The sequence below is a fragment of the Phalacrocorax carbo genome, chromosome 8 (assembly GCF_963921805.1).
Source record: "Phalacrocorax carbo chromosome 8, bPhaCar2.1, whole genome shotgun sequence".
Classification (NCBI taxonomy): domain Eukaryota; kingdom Metazoa; phylum Chordata; class Aves; order Suliformes; family Phalacrocoracidae; genus Phalacrocorax; species Phalacrocorax carbo.
The window spans coordinates 35,152,028-35,175,543 of record NC_087520.1 but is presented as its reverse complement, the minus strand read 5'-3'; the positions used below and the strand labels follow the sequence as shown (position 1 = coordinate 35,175,543).

The 23,516-nt window shown below is 35.8% G+C and overlaps 1 protein-coding gene across 2 annotated transcripts in view; it reads left to right on the top strand.

The window, feature by feature from the left end:
• Window positions 1–23,516, top strand: part of LOC135314793 (transcription initiation factor TFIID subunit 4-like) — a 146,785-nt gene that overhangs the window by 97,504 nt on the left and 25,765 nt on the right. For both annotated transcript variants that reach the window (XM_064459561.1, XM_064459560.1), the window contains exon 14: window positions 4,023–4,145. In XM_064459561.1, the coding sequence (XP_064315631.1) occupies window positions 4,023–4,145 (123 nt within the window). The remainder of the gene's footprint in view (window positions 1–4,022; window positions 4,146–23,516) is intronic.

The following is a 23,516-nucleotide window of genomic DNA, read 5'->3' as shown; positions in this document are numbered from 1 at the left end:
TTCAGAACTTTGAAGGTGGCTACATTTAAGTCACTTTATTCTTAGCATTGAGAATTCAGAGGGTGATGACTTTGGAGCTATGTGTGCAAAACTGGTTGCAAAGTCATTTCCACTTGATGTAGACAATACAGTTGCAGAGTACACCAGGGAAAAGAGCCTCCACTGGGCAGGGTCATGCATTTGGCATCTGGTGGTACAAGAGGCAAGTCTTAAAAGTAATCTCCGTTGACACCAAAGCAGAGTAATTAATTCTACATTAATTACACAGCTCCCACAGAACTGTTTGGCTATTCCTAAACTTCTTGCAAGATACCTGCAATAACCGTATCAGGTTTTATGACTATTAAAAGTAGTTCATGTCTCCATGGCATTCATTTTGCAGATCTGTTGAATCGGATGTTAGCAGCCCATTGCATGTGTAAATGTCTTTATGAAAGGTAGAGTGTCCCTGTCTTTTGAACCAAAGCCAAGATACTGGGGGTTTTGTTTGTTTGTTTAAACAAAGATTACAATTGGGGATAACATTCTTGATGAAGAGTCAGATGATGTTTCGGGAAGAGATTTAGTACAGATAATCTGATGTAGGGTATGAAAAAACAGAAGTATGTGTCTTGGAAATGGAAGGAAGAGAAAGTTGGAATATGCAGAAGCCAACAATGGTGGTCAGTGTACTCTGGGATGTTAAATAATATCCATGAATCTTGTCAAATGTCCTACTAGTAAGGAACCATAAACTGCAAAAATGTTTTATTGTAAGCAAATTGATAGTTAATAGTGAGTGTGCAAAGATGTTCCCTTAAGCCAACTGGCGTACGCTAAGCACTGCAAGATGAATGTCTCTGTTGATAATCAGTATCAGGATCATAATTCTTTTGATTATTTTTAAATGTAATTTTATGGTCTTCTGCCTTCAGATGAGCTTTAAAAAAAACCAGCAGTGATAATCTCTAATTTCAGAGAATGATGAGAATTTGTGTAATATAGTATCAATCAAGTATTTCAGCACTTCACCCCTTATTTGATAAAACATCAGGATACTGTGATCTTACTGATGATACATATGTTTGATGTATTGGATATGTTTTGACCAACATTCATTAAGGTTTACATAAGAAGGTTGTTCTTTTCTGTTGTAGTATACCAAGGTGTGTACTGCAAAACCAGTATCAGAAACTGTATTGTGTTTTTGTCTGGATTTTTTTGTACCTGGCAGCATATTCCTTATTTGTATTAAAGCAGTGTCTATTAGTCCCACCGGGGCTAGATGATAAGTGCAGGAAGATCCATGTCTGGAGATCTTATAGCCCAAATGGACAAGCTGGGTGAAGCGGCGTGAGAGGGGCAGGGAAGTGAAGTGAAAGGTCTTGCCAGTATTCACCCAGTGTCAGAAGAACAGAGCCCGGCTCCTTTGGCTCCATGTGCTGAGCCAGGTTTCCTGTCATGTGCTAAATTATAGGTAGTTGAAAATCTTGTGCATTTGTCTGGGCAATCAGTGCTAGGCTAACACACTCATCAAGTATTAGTATGTGATATCAAGAGCTACCTTTAGCTATTCTCACTGAATAAAAAAGAAAGGACAAAGAACCTGAGGAATAAATGAGTGCAGACCCTTCCACAGACTCTTGAATCTATTCCATGTTTGCTTAGTAAAACACCACCAGACACTTTGCAGTTTTCGAAGTGAGGGCAGGATTTGCCCCACTATATGGAATTTAGAGAAAAGGCATGTTTTGCTTTACAATTTGCATGTGCAAAAATTAAAAAAAAAAACTAAATTGTAGTTCTTAGAGAAACTTTCCAGAGGCACTATGTGCTTATACTACATGTTGAAACAATCGCTGTGTATTGCAGTACAGGTAGTACAAAGAGCCAAGTATTAGCTTACTGTTGGTTTGAAAATGGTGAGTTTGGATAAGATACTCATATAATAACTGGTATCATGCAAATGTTATCTATCAGACTATAGTTCTGACTTGCACCTCCCAGGAAAGGAATACTTACTCCAGTGCAAAATTTCTTATTCTGTGAAGCCATCCACTTTACAACTTCGTCTGAGATCACTCTAAGCCAGTTGGCCCTTGCTTAAATATTCATCAGACTTCTGATAATTGTGATAACCCTTATAGGCTGGCAAGCATGGCAAATTAGCAAAAAGATGATTGATCTTTTTTTATATGCAGTTTTATCTTCAACCTTTCCTGGATATATATTATACTATAGTAATAATTTCTTCTCTAAGGTATTTGCCAGTATCTGGATTTGCACATCTATTTACAGTTGCCTCGAAGCCTCATAATTACAATACAGCTGAAATGTCCATTTTCTTTCCCTGACTACAAATAGGGATCAATCGAATTTTAAATGACTGCTTACGGGCTAGCTTCCGATCATGACCTTTGTAAATGATTAGAGCTCACCACTGTTGCTATCTACCTTGAAAGGGTAAGCGGGCAGGTCTGTCTAACTGGCATTTAATCTGGAAGAGAGCCAAAGATATTTGAGCTAAAAACCTAATATGAGTTGGCAAAGAGAAGTATGTATAGACCTTTGGACTATTATTTAGATATTTTTTCATATTTCTTTTTTGTATTTAGGAAATTCTTTTATCCTGTAGATAAATGGGATTATTTATTTGCAGATAATTTTATATTGAAGTTATGATAATAACTGAAGTTGCAAAATACAGAGCATAAAAATGTGAAAAAATGGGTTTTCAAACTCCAAGTGTACTGAATTTTCTTTTTCTGAAGAACGTGAAAATACGTTGAATTGCTAAATGAATAAACTTGAAAAGTGCACTAAATAGGATGAATGAAGCAGAACTGCTTTTTCTAGGCAGAAGCAAATGAAGAAAAGATACCATACATTGGTACTTTTCTGTTTTAACCTCCTTTCCTTTTAACATTGACCAAGATGGTTGAGGCCCTACTTGTATATGCAGTTCCCATGTAACTAACGGCTGAGACACTTCTATCTACACTTAACAGTTCAGTTTTGTTCTAATGAAGAATTGTGCCTGTATCATACGATGTTTTTATTACCAATACTGAATTTCTTGAGGTGGTGTTCCGTGCACTTCTGTTGAAGTGGGAGCAAGTATGATGTCAATGAGATTAGAAAACAAACGCCACCTCTAAATTTATTGAAGGATTTTGCAAACCCAAAGTTTTGAAATTAATAAGAACGATTACTAAGAGCTATGAATGCTTTTACCTAACTGAAATAATGTGCTGCATTACCTAATCAATTATTCTTGTGTAGTATTGGTGATCAGAATATTTATTAAAGTAATATTGCTCATGGGAATACGTCCCTTACCATTAATTCTCTAAAAGGAGAATAAAGTTTATAATGAACATGCAGTCTCACCTCTTCATCATGTGGTGGCTCTGATTTTCTGTAGTATGCTACACTGTTACGTTATGCAGGTGGCAAGTTGTTTTCTTAGCCTCAAACTAGTTAAATGTATTGTTAACTAAATCCTAATCCCAGAAAGCGGTTGTAATTTCAGTTTTGTAGGGGTTTTGTGCCAGCATTACCTACTGCTAACGTTTAGAGGTGTTTTGTTCATTTAGATATGATGTTTTTGGAAGTAAATATCAAGTATATTTGAAATATTCAATGTAAATCTAAGATGAAAGAAAATGTTTGAGACATTTTTTGAGGATCTGAATAGGTATTTACACTCTTCATCTCAATCTTAAACTGGAGATGTGTAGTTAGTATATAGTACTTACTGGCTAAGGTAGTGTTCAAAGATAAGGATGGACTTTTCAGAAATGATTGAGTTATTTGGAAGCAGAAATCCTGTGGAAAATCAAGAGAACTTCTGTATTTTCTTCACTACTCTACTGCAAGGCTGCATGCTCGAGCTGCTAAAATGGTATTTCTAGGAACAGGAAAGTACTGTTAAGGATTGCTCATTTGTGATTTTTACCTAATGCTCCCAAGTCTGAGAATAAGTTTTTGAAATTACAACAGAGTAAACACTAAACAGAAGGTTTTTTTTCTCTCTCTAATAGATGCAGCAACAAGAACTTGCACAAATGAGGCAGAGGGATGCCAATCTAACCGCATTGGCAGCTATCGGTCCCCGGAAGAAACGGAAGCTTGATTCACCTGGACTGCTTACCATAGGAGGAGAGGTATATGTCTATACACAGAATAAGAGGACTGATTATTTCAAAGCCTAGTAGGAATAACTAGAGATGCTGCATGCCACAGTTTTCAGTGAACTGTGTAACTTGGAAAAGGTAATACAAATTACTAAATTAGAAGTTTTATTTTTCAAGTGTTAACTTCAAACAGATATTTAAAGAATATTTTAAAAAGAAGTTAAACCTGAAGTATAGGTCTCTCCGTAAAAATGTTCAGTGCCTTCATACTGGTTTTCTCCTCTGCATAATCTGAAGGAAGATAGAAAAAAAGAATAGGGTGTGAAGCAATATCCGGAAAAACATAACTGTCGCATTGCTTAGTTGGGACCAAAAGCTCGTAGTAATACCAGTAAGTGTGTTTTTGTGATGAATATGTGTCAAAACTTTTTACAGAATGGCTGGTTGTCCCCTGCAACTGCAAAGACGAGTTTGTAATCAATCAATATTTTATGTGATTTTAATAAGAATACTGTGCTCCAGAAGTAGGATCAGATTTGTTAGTATGATTCTCCTGTTATCTTAAATGGAGAAGTAGTTATACTACACAATGCAATGCAAAATCCTCAAAAGCAGGATATATATTAACCAAGGTGGAGAACAAGGGTAACGTGGCTGCATTACCTTGAATAACTCTTAGTACTGTGTTGTTTAGTACAGATATAGTTGGGCTTATTTTGTTTCTGCTAAATATGCCTACACAATAGAAGTCAAAGTAATCGTCCCTATTATATGTCTGTTCTGAGGAAAATGCAAACATTTTGTTTTGAATAACTGACTAAGTTTTGGCTCAGACATTTGACTGTCTAAATGCCAGGCATTTCCAAAGGCTTTTTTGTTTCCCATTTTGGATAGCTTTTATCTGACTTCTCTCTCTCTCTTTTCATGTGCTAAGATTAGTGCTAAGGAATGAGCTGAGCTAGGCATAGAAATGGATCTTGTTTATGTTCTAAGGTTGACTTATGACTTCAGATATGTAGGAGGTGCTCCTGTTTTCTGGTCAAATTAGTTTGAGCCTGAGAGAGCTTCCTGGGTTTTGTGTTGTCGTCTTACATTCCCTTTCAGTCTCCCTCCTTGTCTTACATTCAGTAAAGCATTCTGTTCTCCTCTGTATGCACCTGTAAGAAATATTGCAGCAACAGGCCAAAAGAAGCTTTTATTAGAAGTTCAACTGGGTAGTGATAGCGTTGGCTTTCACACAAGATTAACTTAAAAATATTTTGAACCTTTGAAAAATACATAGATCCCTTCAGATTTTAACAAATCATAGAATCTTAGAATGTCCTGAGTTGGAAGGGACCTGCAAGGATTGTCAAGTCCAACTTCTTTACTAGATGAAAGGAATATTTTCTCCTAAGTATCAGAATTTAATTTTTATTGTCTATTGGCCCTTCTAAAAAATGATCCTTTTTAAGCTTTTATAGTTTGATGAACCAAGTTATGGCCACCTTAGGTGAAACATATTAATCAGAGCTATATGCCTGAATGGGTTTACGGTGAACAACTTCTTTCTCTCTAGAAGCTCCTTACTCTCCTGGTACACTGCTTCAAGGAAAGATAAAGGTCTATGTCAAATACCAAAGGCTTTGGGAGTTTTTTACTTCCTTTTGTTGCTTCCCCAGTCCAAATTTTGCTGAATTTCTGTGTTATTCAATTGAGAAATTATCCTTGAAGTTTTTGCCGATACATGGATTTCCTGGAGTCATGAATTGTGTGGATCTTCTGCCAGTTCAGACTGAATTGCTCCCATCCCTCTCCTTCTAGCTTCTAACCATCCTGGCCAACTGACATTGGTGCCTGGCTGCAAGCTGATTTCAAGGACTTGGATACTGTATCTGGGTTATTCAGTGTCTTTTCTGGGGATAGGATCTAAAGCATTGTAGAAGCCTTGTCATGCAGGTTGGATGCTAGAAACTGTTGTTGTTTTTCTGAGCTACTCACTAGGGCTGCGACGCAAAAATAAACTCAACTCAAAAATGTTTCATTCTAAAAAGGTACTGGAAATTTCCATTGTTTTTCTACGATCATCTGATTTCTGTTCTTTGGATTTCTGGAGATTATAAACAACATAGAAAACTATAATAACACTGTGTCCTCTCTTACATATCCCCTTAGCCCAATTCCACCTTCAGATGTCTGACTTCTACCATGGTCTATGACCCACTGATTTCTCTAAGCAATTTCTAAGCATCTTAAGTCCTTGCTACTGATAATCTCTGTTTGCAAGGTCTGACTTGGCAAGACCTTCCTGGCCTGCCCTTTTTTTTTTTTTTTGTCAAAACATCCAGTTTTTGTCATTGAAGTTGCTGGTCTCCTCATTAATCTTTTTTGACATATAGGTCTGCTTTTGTTGCAGTTGGGACACTGCATGTTTGCTGATCCAAAGAGGTATCATTTACAGATCATCCCACCCCTGCATGTTACATTTTTTTCTTTTCTGAACTAACTATTGTTTGATATTTTACTTAGTAGCGTTGGCCATTTTTTTCAATTAGAAGTGTTGGATTTCAGTCCAACTTCTTAGTTCAACAGAAATACTAGCACACAATTTCTCTTTGGAAATTGGATCTTTTTAATAATACCCTTTTGATCTGAGCAGGAGGTCAATTTAGAGAGTAGTGATGGCTCTTTTGCTTAAGAGAAAAAGTTGATGGAAAAGCTTAGTGTTTCTGTGATCAAGTACTGTTTCTTGTATACAGAGAAACAGCTCTTATGCAGCTTTTGTAAATGTGAAAAAGCTTGTGCTCATAATTGCAAATATTTTTCCACCAGCACTTTGTTCAAGAGTGTTTTCTTTAAACTTGCTTTCTGTCTCACATTGCCAGGGCTCATTTGGACTTCTTTGCTTCTTTTCAAGCCATAGCTAAATAGACTTTTCTTTAGATGGCAGGATTAGCTTAAGTTACCAAGGCCAGGCCCATCATTTGCCTCTTCTGTACTAATATGGCTGGAAAATTAGCAGTTCTGGGTGAGGTTATTTTTCCATCATATATGTTCTTTGATTTGCTTCTCCATGCAGCCATATAAAAAATTCCTTTCCAAAAAAAAAAAAAATGGGAAGAAAGATTTTATAGAGAAGGGGATGAGCGGGGTGAGACGTCCTCAAATAACACTGCCACCAAATGCGTAACTAGTTTCAGACTGTGATTACAAAGTAGCCTGAGCTAATCTGGCTATGATCTCTCTCCCAGTCCCTAGTAGTGCATTCCTGCCCCGTGCGTTTTATTGGCTCTGGCTCTTGTACCCTGTGCCTAACCCGTTTCCATTTGATAAACTGGCAGAAAACTAAGCTAACAGCGATAAAACGTGAATGGTTTCTGCTTAGCTTGCTGAAGTAGTTTGGCCTACAGCTCAGTGAGCACTGGAAAAGGAACTTACAGCAAGGCAGAGGCAGCAAACTGGAGATCACCTGCTCTTCATTCTCTTTCTTTTTAGTACCTTTCTTTTAGATAATCTGCTAGAAACACAGCTTCCTCTGTAGCAGCCAGCAGCTCATGAGTAATTCAGCCTGCTTAGTATTATAATGTGATTTAGATCAAGAGTAAAGGAGAAGGGGTAAAGAGAGATGAGATAACTTTGGAAGAATTGAGCTTCTCTGCCTTGCAGAGTTGAAAATATTGCATTTGCAGAATTTTATAGTTGTTAAAATTTATTTAATGATACTAGAGAAAATTATTGAAAAATATTTTTTTAATGTTACTGCTTTTTGGAATTTAGTGCATGGTTATCAAGTTAGGTATCTAGCTCCTGCACAACATTATTACATTTAGCAGCAGTACTGCCTAATTCTTATTTGCTGTGTGGGTCCTGTTAATGCTTGTGTTTGTACACAGCAGTAGATGGTGCAGGAAAGGCAATAGATGACCTACACAGGCAAGGGAATATAGCAACCACTTAAGCTCTTTAGTTAGTGTTCTTAAGCACCTCTAATGTCAGATAAAAATAATAAATTCTGAGTTGCTTTTGTTTGCTTTATGGATATTGAATCTATTCAGTTCACATTTCCAAGCTTTTTTTCTTGAATTCTAAGGTTTTTAAGAATTAGGATTAAAAATTGGTTTTGTTCATAACATACATATTTTGTAATAATTGTAGGAGTTGGAGCCTTAAGAAAAGCATTAACTGTCACAAGACTAGGTCAGGTAACTTTACAAGTTCAATATTTGAGTAGTGCTAAGGTGGCAAGAATGCAGAATTTGCATATTTCCAGGTCCCTCATTTTTTACTATCAAATTAAAGTGTAGAGGTTAAATGCAAGTATTTTTCTGTATTTAAGAACAATAATAATTAAATAATTTGGCTTTTCATCAAGACCTATGGCTAGTATCCCAAAATACATAAATATAGAGTATATGTTTGAAATATCTGAGGGTATAATTTGTTTAAATATCAAGTGAAAGCCCTCTCCTGGTACTTGCTGGCACAGATGGTTTTTGAATACTGAGCTTCCAAAGGCAGCCTCAGGGCTAGTTCAGTGAATCACCGCTTATTGAAGACAGTCATTTTAGGGATAAGAAAAAACCCTCTTTCTCACATAGTGGAAGAGCAGTCATCTTAAGACTATTCAGCAAACTATCCCAAACACCATCTTCCACAATTTGCAGGACCATATTTGGGCCAGCGCTCAGGGGAGATCTAATATTTTGTGTCTTTTCTCATCCAGTGTATTCCAGTCATTATATTAGTCAAGAAATATAATGTTCTTGCAGACCTGGAAAGTCCCAAAACAACTATGGTTAAAACAGTGATGTTTTGTGTAGAGGAAAGCTAATTACTTAAAGTGATTGTGAAATGTATTTTGGGTACGAGGCACCACATTTTTTTAATTAAACTCATCATTCAGATGGTATAATTTGAACATTTTAAAGCTGTTTACATGTTAAGGTTTTGTATAAAACATGATTAAGATTCTGGTTTCAGACCTGGAAATTTGTGTTACACCAGAGACTTCCAAATGAAGACATAGAAAAGTTACTTAATATTCCTCTCTGTCAGATCTGTATACTACTAGTAATTCCATATTTCTAAGTAGAAATGTAAGGATGAATTCATGGTTATTGGGGGGGGCACTTGGGTACTATGACATAGTTGGAAAAAAGTACTTTTAACTACAGCCTCTTTTTAGTTATCCGGGACTGAACATGATTGTTTGCACACATTACAGCTGGCATTCTCACTACATGCTTGGGTTATCCATAGACATTTCAGCAACCCATTCAATTATTCCTCAACTCCATTGTTCATATTTTAACAATATTAAGAAGAAATCAGAATACTAGGTAATTTTCTCTTTGGAATGGATCAGACATGACAAAAAAGTATGACAGAGCTGCCTCTTGGAACACCTGGCCTTGTTTCCTTCCTTTCTTGCCCTTTTAAACAAAAAGAGACGTACCGTGTGTCTTGCAGAAGTCTTTGTTACAGAAGGGTTGTGCATTGGGTTTTCTCCAACGTGTCTACTCAAAGAATATCACACAGATTTAGAAGTTCAAGAATCAGCCAACATAACTGTGAGGCATAACTGCTTCTGACAGATCTGAAAGAATTAGAACCAATGAATAGTCTTTTATTTTGGGGAAAGACGCCAGTCAGTGGGATTGCCATGCTCTGAGCAAATCTTTAGGCTATTCCCTCACCTTTTTGGAACTAAAGTAATTTTACAGCATCCACTTTGAAAGATCCTTGGAATGACTTGTTCTACAACTCAAGTCTCAGCTTGGTCTTCATACTGTATGGTTGGCTCTTGATAAATTACTTTTTGTTTTAAGTGGTCAAGATATGTTTAGAAGGCACTAGAATCTAAAGATCCTTTACACTTGTTAAGCTTGAGTTATATGAAAGCAGATACAATAGACCGGAACAGCTTTTTGCAAGTGTTTATGGTCCAAGAAGTTAAAGCTTGCTTTTTGTGCTTTTAAACCTGGAGACTAACAGCAGAACAGGAGGAATTTTTATGATTTATTGTATCATTGCCTTTTCAAGCACTTTTTCTTCCATGTATTACTGACATCATAGAATGCAGTGGTTCTCTCAGACCTGTTCTGGTGTAGGATGTCACTGCTGCTGACAGTTACAATATCATTTCAGGTATTGCAAAACTATCAGTTAAACATAAGGGTTTGAATTTTCAAGGAGACAGAAGAAAGTTAAGGAGTCTGTTGTTATTTTTTTATGGAATTATATGCATACTACTTTATGAATCTGTGAAAATTGCAAGCTTAGCTTCAGCTTCTCTGGCTTACTTTACTTCCTGTTTTCAAAAGTCAAATAAAATTTAAAATAATTCACAAGAAATGTGTTAATATCTATTTAAAAATCAGTCTTTTGAAAGACTATGTAGATGTTCTCCTAATTAATAATTGCACCTGTTTTTCTCATTCTTAAATAAATGAGATTTCAATTGAAAAATAAATTGCCCCAGTGATGAATTTCCATTTTCAAAAATTTCATTTCAAACTGTGTTTTAGTCTGTTGCAAACATTCTATATTTGTAGAGTTCTGGTTTTATTTTGTGAAGCAAGGTTTGTAAACATTAATGCATTTTACAGACTTAGCAGTAAAAAGTAGGAAGGTATTAAAGATGATGGATAATGCTATGTTTACATTGATGATTAATAATTCTGATTTGGAGTGAACATATAGAAATACATTTTTGTGCCTGTGCAGGAATACAGACAGTGAGTCAGGAGGCAGCAGAACAATTTTGCAGGGATCTCAGTTGACAGGAGGAAAAAGCTGGGCAGCAATGCAAAAAAATAGAAAGTGGCTCTGTGCCAGCAAAAACATTCTTTTTTTATTAGTAAAACAGGTTTGCATACTGTGTGTATTCCTTTGATCTATGTAACACAAAATATCCTGACAGAGGTTCAATGATATTAATAATTTTTCCTCATTGGCCAAGATGAATTTTATTTTTACTTAATTTGGAGATAGAAATGGTAGTAGATCCCACCTGACTGCATGATGTTCATCTAGCACACAGAAGGAGACCATCAGAGCATTTCTTTCTCAGCTTTTCAAAGGTTTCTTACTGGAGACTTAAAGAGCGTTTTGTTGCAGTGTTGTTTTTTGTTTGTTTGGTTGGTTTTTTTAATTAAAATCCTCTTCCTTGCTTAAACAGGGGAAAAAGTGTTTGCATTTAAAAACTAAAAAAATTTTATCAGTGTGGTAGTATTAAATACAATCTTTTTATTTATGGATACTTTATAAATATAGTGTGTGGAGCTTATTAGCAAGGAAAATGAGAACTTGGCAAAATGACTTTGAGTAGTTAATAGTTCATCCATTATTTGTCAATCCCTGTAGAGGTCCGCTGCCGTTACTGTGAAAGAGTATTGTTTTTCTTGTTACAAAAGGCAGTTACCTTGAGGATTTGTGGGGACAGAGGGTATGTGAGCTTGTTTTTTGTTTGGGGTTGTTTTTTTTATGTATTTTCAATTGTCTTCTCCATTTGTTTTCCTGATTTTCAGACACTGAAGGATAAAATATATTTTGCAGCCTCTGTTTTTCTGACACTTACAATTCCAGAATTTTTCTTTCTTCTGGCTAAATAAAACTGATAAGACTAAGAGAAAGAAAGTCTGAAAGGGTCTAGCTGAGGGTTTGTCAAAATTGACTTGAGTCTCTCCATTGACTTCAGAAGATAAGGCCCAAGGTGCTATGACATTTTTAGATGTCAGTGAAAATAATTTTTAAAACCTGACCAGAAAATTTCTAAGGTGTAACTTTTCAACATATACATGGAAAGATTTAGACCTGTATCTTAAAGTGGCGATGTTTTCCTTTTAATTGATCTTCCTCTATAAGAGTCAGATGTATCATTGACTAGATTAATTTCCTTTTCTCTTCCATCCCATTTGATGCCAGATAAATTCTGTGGAATAATTTTTTTCTTTACTAAAGCTGAGGTTTTGAAAAAGTCTAAAGAATATGAAATTTATTAGGATGCCCATTTTTTTATATTTCCAGCCAGATTCTTTATAGGAATTAATATATTGGTCATACAAAGACTGACAATTAGGGTAACAGTAATTTAATATTTTCGTTTACCCTGAGCCTTTAGGTAAACAGGCCTGAACTTCAAGGGAATCCTGTTGCCAGCTTCTAATGTAAACACCTTACCTAGAACTTTTCGTTGTTTTACCTGATGTTAATCATAGAACCAAACTGTTGTCTGAGTCCCCCTCCCAAACAACAGTATCTAAACTCTGCTTCTGTTAAGTCTGGACTGTTTCAGAGAATCTCTTCTTATGGGGTGATTAAATCTATCTGGGAGTCTCTTTTACATTTCATAATGTAAGGTACAGAGAAAACAGTTTGGAATAATCAGACAAGCTCCTCTTTCTTAAAAATGTGAAGTTATCTGTACAAGCCTTCTAAGGTCCTGCAGGAGCTCTGTATTGATGCTCCTTAAATGGATCTTGCCACCACTATGCATTACGCTGCAGTTGAATGTTGCCTTACAATATTCTGTTGAAAAGAGGAGGTTCTTGAATTAAAAAAAAAAAGGCAAAAAGCCTGACAGATAAAAACTTCATTCAGAACTTGCTGTGTTATTATATGTAGTAAAAAATTATCCCTTCATTTTAAGTAGTTCTAATTAAAAAATGCTCAGTGTGTAAGAAGGAGGAATGCAGACAGGCCTTTCCTTTTAACACATAGGAGTCTTCCAAGATTGCACTGTAAGTCCTAATGGTTTCTTTATCAGTTTGGGTAAATTTAATGTGTGCGTATTATTCATACGTATATGTGCACAAATTTTAGTCAGGTCCCTACTACAGGTTTCATAAGTGATGTCATTACGAAATGACACAACATCAGCAGTTTGTGGTGCAGGCAAATCTATTGTTATGAACTTTGCTGTTCAATGAACTTGATGTATTTTTAGGCCCTATGACCTATTCTGTATTGTAAGAGTATTTTGAGCAAACCCTTGTTTAATTTGGAAATGGAACGTTCTCACTTCTTCCACGTATGTTGGTCAGTCTCCTACTCAGAATTTGGCTAAAATTCCTCACTCAGAATTTGGCTAAAATTTGCCATTGATAAAATTCTAAGGTGTGGCTCAAATATTTAAACTTTGAGCTGAAAGTAGTCTTTCAGCTTTGTTAAAAACTGCTAACAAGCTTACGTGAGATGTATTGCACATCCTTTCTTTGTAAGAGAGAGAGTAAAATGGGTCCTGTTTGGCCACATTCATGAGAGGTTAAGCATTTGAGCTCCAAACCTGCAAGGACATGTGCACATGCTTAACTTTAAGCACAGTGGTTAGTTTGAAGTTAGTAACATGCCTCCTGTAGAACGTTAATTACACGCAATAAGCTTTTGTTGGATCGCTCTGTGTGTCAGTGTTCCTGTCAACCTCATTGTGTCTCCTACTGCATGAACTCAGGTTTGCTAATCTGTAACTGATTCTGATGTAGGAAACACTCTATTTCTCTTTTTTTTTCAATGGTGTAAAAACAGGGTTTTCTTGCTGGATTGGTGTATTGCATGCTTTTGAAAAGTCTCATGTTATTTGACCACAAAAGTCTTTGGGACCATCAGTGTGTGTTAAATGCAGGTTTATGAAGTTTCCCAATGTCTTCAATATTGTAGGCTGTATTTTGCTTTCAAAGAAATAATATAGAAAAAATATCTGATAGTGGGATCTTGGTCTTGGTGTTCCTTTTGTTATATACTCTGTTCTGGTGAGTGACTAGGAAAAAAGGGTTTTTTGTTTTGCCTGGAGTCAAACAGGAGCATGCTGGTTAAAGGGATTCTGTGGGGGAGTTGCGCTGGAGAGGGCCTGAGGGAACTCAGAGAGACATCTACCACCAGCAGCTTGTCTGTGCTAGCTAATTATAGCTAGGGTACTGTTTACTTTAGTGGTATACTCCTTATTTATTAGTTACTTAGTTACTGCTTGCCTTCAAGTTACAGGCTTGCAGCCAGTTGCTGCAGGGGAGGTGCAGTAGGAAGGGAAGGGCGTCGCGCAGTACTGCAGATCACAGCTCCCCGACCTCGGCATATTTTTTAAACTGTTTTTTAGTTTGTTTTGTTGTTTGGTTTTTTTTTTTTAATATAGACAATGGGTGAGACAGTCAAAAAGAAAAGCAGAGAAGGTGAAAAATGGGAACAACTTAAGGAAATTTTTTTACAGTCTAGAGGGACTGTGGTGATAAAATTAGCATGAGTTTCTCCATGACTTATCAATGATACTGGGTTTTTTCCCCTCCTTTTCTTCTTGTCTTCAGAGCAAAATCTCACTTTTTTGTCTATGCAAAGATACACTGATTTCATTGAAATCAGGATTTTTATACCTTTTTTGACTGTTACCACTTGTGGGAATCTGCAGTTTCACTAACTGGTAAGTTAGTTTCATATCAGCACTTTTCTAAGCATGAGTGAATCTGCACACTCATTTCACATAATTAACTAAAACTAAGTTAAAATGTAATAAAATTTGTGTACAGAATCCCTAGGTCATTTAAGAGTCCACTCTGGGAAATCTTACCCTAATTCGCCCTCTCATTTTTATTATGAGCTTTGAGCAGGGCCTGTGGATTAGCTATCTGAAGGAGGTAGTGCAGTAGACTTATTTCCACTGCTAGTTTTGCTGTTGCTATTCTGTTTGTAGTTATCTTGGTATAATAATTATCTCAACAAACAAAAGGACAAAGAACAGTAGTGTTGTATGGGGAGGGGAATGAAGAGAATGATGAGATTTTCCACAACTGTGTTTGAGAAAGTAGAAAGTATCATAAATAGTGATTTCCATGCTTTAGCAGCATGGAAATAGTGTTGGCCCATGCTGTAATTATCAATAAAAGAGATATTTCTGCAGTCTTTTTGAGCATGACAGTCTCTTGCAAAGCCAGGAGCATAACAAGAGCAGAACCTCTGTATGATGGACCAATTACTGAACAATTTAGAGGAAGCTCTGTTAGGAGAATCAGCATACTGTAAGATCCATAATAAAGGCAAAGTTTCTATCTCCAAAGGAGAAGGTAGGGAGTAAAAGGAGCACAACAGGTTAAACAGCTTTGGCCAAAGAAGTGAATACCCCTAGGCAGACCAGCATCTCTAATCAGTGGTAGTGGTACTAGCTCTGAGGGGAGGGAAATTCAGGCTGGTGCTCTCATGTAACATTAAAAAGGACAAGCAGTCTGTCAGGGGAAACAGTCATTGGCGTGGGATTTCTTCTCTTGATCAAAAAGACAGCAGCACTGCAGCCTGCTTTATCTATAGGGGAGGTGTTGGCAGAGGGCATTTTTTTCCCAGGCCATACCACTGGCCTGTGATACGTTTTTCCCAAGCCATAAAAGAAGTCACCTACATTTCTCTCTTTATCAAGGTTTCAATAATCCCTTCTTTTCTTCTTTTTATTTGTTTTCATTTTTATGCTATTACAATTTAAAAAAAAAAAAAAAGAAACATCTTTAAAAAGCAGAAGGTGAGCTAAATCTGATGGATCTGGGAAATAGGCCTGGTGCTTTTCTCCAAAGCCAAAATTAATTTTCTCATCTCTATAAGTAGTTCTCTGTGAATAACATAAAATGCAAGTTCAGTACATTGTTTCCCCTTCCCTCCTTTAACTGAGCTTCAAATTACAATTTTTTTTTTCCCCCTGGACAATACTGACAAGACATCCTCAGCTGTAGCTACAATGAGATGGGATGAATTCTATGCTGCTGTTGATTTAGCTTTTGTCTTACTAAGTAACAGAACAAATCTCTAATGAAGAACTGCAGGTACTGTTCTTAGCATTGTTGTCAGCTATGCATGTAGTCAAAGCAATAAAAATTGCCAGTGATGTTGGGGGGGTGGGGATATCAAGATTTCAAGTATTCTTCTCATTTCATAATATACCTTAAATAACTTGGAACCAATACGGAAGGGCTTCCAGAAAAAGAAAATTAAAATAGGAAGTAGGTTTTCTCTGAAGAAATTTTAAATAGAAATCGTGTCTTTGGAAATGTTTGACATCAGCATGTCTCACTTCTTGATTGAGAATCCAGAAGAATTATTATTTTTATTTACTTCAATAAGTACTTTTAGTCTGAATCTTCAACAGTTACTTCTTAGTAACTAATGTTCATTCATTTGGTGAGCTTACCTGTAATGGGACATGATTTGTGGCTTCTCTTGGTTAAAGGCAAGAAGAATTACAACAGGTGATCTGATTCCATGCCAGATCATCGTTTTCAGGTTTGAGCATTTGTCAGTCTCCAAATCACTTAATAATATTTTAGAAAAATTTTAATGAAGATCTAAGTAAAGCGTCCAAAGTAAAACCTTAAAGTAATAGGTTAGAGTCAACTTTGTTTATGTTGACTCTGGTCTCTATGTAATCAAATCTACAGATTATGTACATTCTGCATCTCAGTTTCACATCTGATCAATTTGCAGCAATTACTGGAACTTAAGAATGCTTAATGAATATTGTAATGCTTTTGTGGTTGACATTCTTCATATGTACTGGAGGCTCCAGTGTTTCCAGTGTCTTTAGAAGTCTACCTAGATCTAGTTTGTGGCCAATTAGTTGATGTTATTTGCAGTATTTACTTTAGCTATAGTGATTAATAAATCAGTTTGACCTATTGGGGTTTCTTTTCTGCAGCACCATATATAAAAAATGTAATGTAATCCATAATTCAGCTTGTTCAGCCTATGTTGAGCAATAAATCCTGCTTGCTCTGAAGTCAAATGCATTTTTTACACTAGCTCTACTGAGACACAAGGTTTTCTGGACTTCAGACAACTTTTAAAAGGTTATATATTGACTTTTAAGCCATTTATCCCGATGGTGATCAAGACCAATTACTTTTTAACATAATTTTCTATACTTCTGCCCTTACTATATAAGCATTACATACTACTGTGGTAATTTTATTAAATTCTACTAAGTGAGTGGGTGGGAGAAAGCAAAGGAGTGTTTCTTCTTGTGAAAATGTTTCTCCAGTTACAGATTTGACAAAATTAACTTCTGCTTTTCTTATTTAAATGATTACTTTATTGTAACTCTTCCAATTTCATAATAATTTTTAACAAGGCCTTATCATCTCTATACTTACTGCTGAGTTATATCATTATACTATATATTGAGAGTCATTGCTTTTTAAATTAAACACATAATAATATAAATCTTAACAAAAATTATATGCTTTTTTAAGGCTTTCAGAAGGATATTTTTATCTCCAACATTCAATTGGTATATCTGAAGAATTCTGATTTGTGCTGAATTTCTGATAGTTTTCCTCCAGAAAACCAAAACAAAACCAAAAACAACTCATTAATAGCTTTTTCTACCCCCTCTGCTCTCTCCTTCTCAAGACAAAGCTACCTGAGTTATGTCTGGTTAGAATGAACATCACGTAAAACAGACAAATCAAGCTGTGTCAGATTAATCCTCCTTAAGCTGCTTACACTCCAGTCGCACAGAAAGACACCATAACATGGAGAAGTTGTTCAGAATTGACACCAAACTAGAGATTGCATATCAAAGAAAATGCTTTACCTACCTATTCTGAAGTCTACCCTTTAGTGTGAATTGTTCTTCTAGATCTGATAATAGAACACTTCTGGCTGGCTGTGCTGTATCATCTTGACATTTGGAATACAGATACATGAGAAGCATGTCATGTTAACAGAACACTACAACAGTCATACTTTGTCTCAATTGATGGGGGAATTGCAGCATACAGAGTAATTCATGTTGACAGTAAGAACTTGCAGATAGGCAGCCTAAAATGGTGAAATCATTATAGAAATTTATTTAACTGGTTGAATGGCCATAGCAGATTGGTTGAGCCAGGCAAATCAAAGAGGCTCTGAAGGAGATACCTTCTCTACTGCGATTTTTAAGATTAATTTATGGCTGGCTTATATATCTTTGGAATGCATATATTTTTATCTTTGAATACATATATCAAAGTCATTAGTAATTGATAAAATACTAAGTATATCTTTCCATAGCTATTGTTCAGACATACGAAGATATTCTTTTCATGGTTAAATTTTCAGGAAAAATATTGAAAAGCAGACAACCATTTAATTGAAAATAAACCCATTGAATTTTTATTTATATTAAATTCTCCTTAGAAGAATGCACTGGCAATTTAAGGAATAATATAGTTTCACATCGTTCTAATTAATTCACAGAATGTTTGATTGCTTGATACTCTGTGTTTTTAAACCTCTTATCCATGACAAAAATCAGGTTTTTGTCAACAGAAATTGGATAAAGATGGGAGATTACAGGAAGAGCCATCTTAAGTATTTAAACAATATATTTATTAAAGCATTTATTTTAAAATTTTATTTCCTGTTTATTTTTTTTTCTTTTGCTAGCTGGTTCTATACTTTTCCCACTTACACTTTAAGGGTGTAAGTTCTTTAGATTTGTATTAGCTGCAGCATTATTTTACCTAGTTAAGAGGGGGATGTGGCGACCTGTGTCCGTAAGTCTGATGCAGTTTCACAGTGAAGAACAAGAGGGATGATATTTTGTCACTGCATTTTGTTTGCAGGTAGAGCCGACTCCTTTTGCCTGAGTGTGACAGTCTAAGCTATCTTCCTGCAGTTTTTGTTCATAAAGGACAATTGTGGCTTCAAATGAGAGAGGGAAGCCTCCTGGTCTGGCAATATTTAAATACATTATTATTTTTCTCTTATACACTTCATTCCCCACAGTCAACCCTGTGTATTTATTATTAGAGGCAATTGGCTATGAGAGACCTGGCAGCACCTCCTGTTCTTGACTTTAACCAAACCCTAACCAGTCACCTACATTTATACATTTTCTTAGAACTTAATTTCAACAAGTTTTAGTCATACCCTCTAGGATCTCCATAAAACAATTCTGTAGGTACAGCAAATTCTTTAAATCGCCGTTAGCAGCAGAGCACACAGGCATGTTACAGACTTTAAGCACGAGAGACCTAAGTCTGTAGAGAGAAATATGCTTTGAGTATTATCCATATAAAAAAAAGAGATATCCCAAACTTTGCATTTAAAAATATTTCTCTGAAGTGTCTCTTTCAGTATAAATGCTGATGTGCATTGGCATTAAACGATTGTGTAGAGAACACTCTGCAGCCCAGTAGGGTGGGAATTCTTCCATTGTCAGTCTGGCTCTGGTTATGTCTGTGGCTTACTGTAGTTGACTTTATCTTATGTGCTCTTATCTTGTTCATTGCTATTCATAACCCATACTTGTGTGAAGATGAGTCTTTATTCATAAGAAATATTTGCCAAGTTCCTTGTTCCTTTATGTAAAGGAACAATAAATATTATTTGAACATATATACCTTTGATTTGTTTTCATTCTCAGTTTAATTATGCAGCATGTATTTTAGACACATGTCTGATTCTTGTCTTAAATTAATTTGCCTTTGCAAGTTAACAGGCATGAGAAGAAAGCAAGCAAAAACAGTACTGCTTTCTGGATACGGGGATGTTTTGGGGCATCTGTAGGTGATAGGCTTGCTTTAGAAGAAGGTAATAGCCAGGTGGTGTCAGTTTCTGGATAATTTAAGGAAATCACCTCCAAAGATTTAGAAGATGAAAATTTGGCAAGTCTTCAGCTGTATGAGAAAAGAGGTCTCTGGCATTTGACTGCACACCTCTCTTGCCCAAACTCCTGCTGTGTTTATTATTTAGCTAGGGTAGAAAATGGTTGATTGCATAGTGGAGTTAGGTTGTGGTAAGCAAGTGGAGAGCGTAAGATACAGTTTTCAGTATCTTCTGCTAACTTTTATAAATTCTATCGACTAGAACTAAAATGTTCTGAACCTCTTCCTTTAGTTATTCAACTAGTTGCAGTTGAGCTGACCTATGTGATAGGTAAGGGAGAAATAATTACTAAGAAGTCGCAAAGCAAACAAAACGTGCATGGATCTGGGATTGATATTCTGATATGCTGTTGCACAGGTACTGTTTAAGGTTACCATTTCTGATTGAAGTCTCTTTCCCCTTTGTATGAAAGCAGCATAATTAATCAGGCTGTAATGAATTCAGGTACTGCCAGTTTGTCACCTCAAGAGAGAAGTTACCAGAGCAGGTTGAAATCCAATTGAAAATATGGTCGTGATTGGTATTTAGTATTTAAAGAACTGTTTTAACATGTGTGGTGTAACAGTAGACACCTTCTGATAAGGTTGGGCAACATGTGTTGTATGGCTTGAAATATACCTCCAAAAATAAGTGCAAGATGATCCAAAATTCTCCTGCAAATTTAAAATTAAAAAACCACTATTTTACAATGTGTTTAACAGATTGGAAGGGGAATATATCATATCTAGATAAGGAGTCTGCAGCTCTAAATCTTATCCGATTTGTATATTCAATTTTGTCTTTATTAACAAAAATCTCAGCTAGTTTCAGTGTGAAAATTGAGGCAGGCATAGTCTGTTTGCTCAAAATCAAGAATCACCAAACAAAAGAATGTTTTGACTTGTGGTTTATGTTGTTACTCTTAGTGATCTCTCACAAGCATTATTTGAACAAAGGCAATGGTTCTGGTGCTGTGCACATTTTAAGTTGTGGGAGCTCTATATCATTATTGTTGGTGCTGTTTTCAAATGTCAGTGCTATTATAAGTCCTGTCTGTAGTTCAGTAGGAAAATTCCATGGGTCTTTTTTTTTGGAAAAAAAGAATCAGGTTTTAGGCATTGCTTTATTTGCTTAGGTGATTTTTAAAATGCTTTTTATTTATATTATTATTATATTTATTTTTTTTATTTATATTATTGGGAGAGATGGTATTTTAGCAGTGACTGTCTTCTAGGGTTTCAGAAAGGCAGTTAACAGTGCAAGCAACTAAACTCGTTGCCATCCGTATGACTTCTTACAGAGGTCACCACTGTGGACGGTGGATGGTTTGTGCAAGTGCACTCACTTTAGACAAAATCAACTGGATTATTCTAAATAATGTAAATAGGTGGTATGGGTTAGACAGGCTGATATTGCCTGGAGTGAATTAGGGAGCACTCATATGAGCTACTCTGCTGGCAGATCTTCAGGATAATAACTTCAGCAGGGGGCAGTGAGGAGCAGCTGGGGGGCATAAAGCCTTTGATCAGCACAGCTGGATCCAAAGCTAACATCTGTCTATAGTCTTAGACTCGACACTTTTGTTAATACTGTGAGCTATATTTGCATTTGTTAGATTATTTTGGTAACAGTACTTTCCTCTCTATAGCATTACATTTCTTTCCATAATCCCCCCTCACAGCAAAATCAGTACTGGCAATTCAGAAGAAATAGAACAATTATCTTCTTCATGTAACCCTTTAACAATTATTAACTTTCCTATACTTTTCTAGCAATGGTTATATGTGTAAGTCTCAGAAAAGAAGCAGCTGTGAAATTAAAATACAGGAATTACAGAAAGAAGCTGTTTTCTTGCGCTTTGGTTGCCATCAAAGAGTGCAGATACATACTCGCTTTTTCTCTCTCATAACTGATGAGGAGTCCATGTGCCCATATACTCAGGATATTTCAGGTTCCTACAGTCATGAAGCTCCTCCATGCCTGTGACGAAGTGAATGGCTGATGGGAAGACAGGAGGTTTGAATTTACAGGCCAATGCATGTTTGACCATTACTGAGTTGATTATAAGCATCCTTATAATAATTTAATGACAATTTAAGGAACACAGGGAGGAGAAAATTAGATTTAAAAAAAGCAGTGTTGTGAAGTAGCAGTCTTGGTATCCATTAAGCTTCCCTGCGTACACTTATTCATGCCTTTCCCTTTTCTTATGTGTTCTCTATATGCTTCAGAGAAACAAATCTTGTAAACATTTGCTTATTTTTGGCATGGAATAATAAAGCAGACAAGTGTCACATGAATTATTGTGACACTTGTACAAATGTCTGTGAGCTCAAAGAGGACAGGCAAATTATGTTTTGACCCATTAAATATAGCTGTCTTAGGTAGGGGAAAATAAAGCCGGTTTATACTTCTAATTCACGCAAGCACTTCAGACTTTAAAATTTGGCAGAATCACACCTTCTAAGATTAAGTTTGTTTACATATTAAAAGCTTGTTAAGATGCATTGTTCCTTCCTCAGTTTACTGAAAGATTACAGCTTTGAGTGGATGATAGGGGGAGGAAAGTCAAGCTGAGTGTTTTGATTCCTTTTCATAAAGGTACATCATTTTGCCATTCCTACTGTTTATCCATTTAACCTCAATACTGTGGAAAAGAGAATGGTGAAGGCTTTGATACGTCATTCTTCGGCATTATCAACTACTCAAATTTCCTTTCAACTTCCCATAGTGTTGTGTTAAGATTCTTGGGTGGTGGTAAGAAGTTTTCTGCAACATAGTAAATATGACTGTCTCTCCATAAATGAATAAGCGGGGTAGCCTCGTTGTGGGGCTGAGACGTGACGCTGCAAATAATTTGTTTTATTATTTATTATTATTAATGTTGAAAATTTTTTAATTTGAGAATTTTTAAAGAAACTAGACTGTATAAATTCTGCCATGTCTCAAAATAATTCTAGTTTATTGTTATTTTCTTTTTAGTGTAAGTGTTCATGTAGTTACATTACCATGTTGGAGTCTGATCCCATGTGAATTTTTCCACACACCTCCCAACAGTCTTATTCTAGACAGATCATTTGGTGCCCGTGTGTTGCAGTAGCTCAAGATCCCCATCTTTTGCCTTTGTTTCCCATCGTCTTCCTTACATGTTCCTTCCCTTAGCTTTCCTTACCTATTGTCCTCTTTCTTCAAATATGGAAAAAAAATAAAATCAAGGCAAATTGTTTCATGCTGGAGTTCATTTCCCAGAATTGAGACCTCATTTGTGAAACATTTTTTTGAAAATAAATTCTCTGTTACTTGGGTTTGATTATATAGTTGATAATACAATAATACAGCTCAAGAATTTAGGACAAAGAATAAAATTTTAAGTATTCATGTACTCTTAATTTGAGCATTCTAATCGGTTCCTAATGTGTAACCTTTATTAATGAGAATATTTTGGAACAAGATTAGCAGTCTGTAGCAAGTAATAAACAGGCTGAATGTACATTTGTGTAGACCTCTTTAATATGAACGAGGAAATGAGGTTGGATCTGCTTAGCTAGGAGATAAAAAGCCCATCTAAGTTAAAAGTCATAATAGGAGTAAAAAAGTGCAGCACAGTTTTAGAATGAAATGAGAGTGAACACTTGGCAGATTAGGTTTGCCTTAAGTCTATGATAGTTAAAATAACCCCGTTTAAAATTTTGAAACTGTAATTTACATGTTCCTTTATTATTATTCAGATTAATACTAAAAGGGCAGAAGTCATCCAAGGAACTTATGCATTAATTTTCTTCCCTTTCACTACTCTGCAAATTTGTTTCAAAATATTTTTCTAGTACC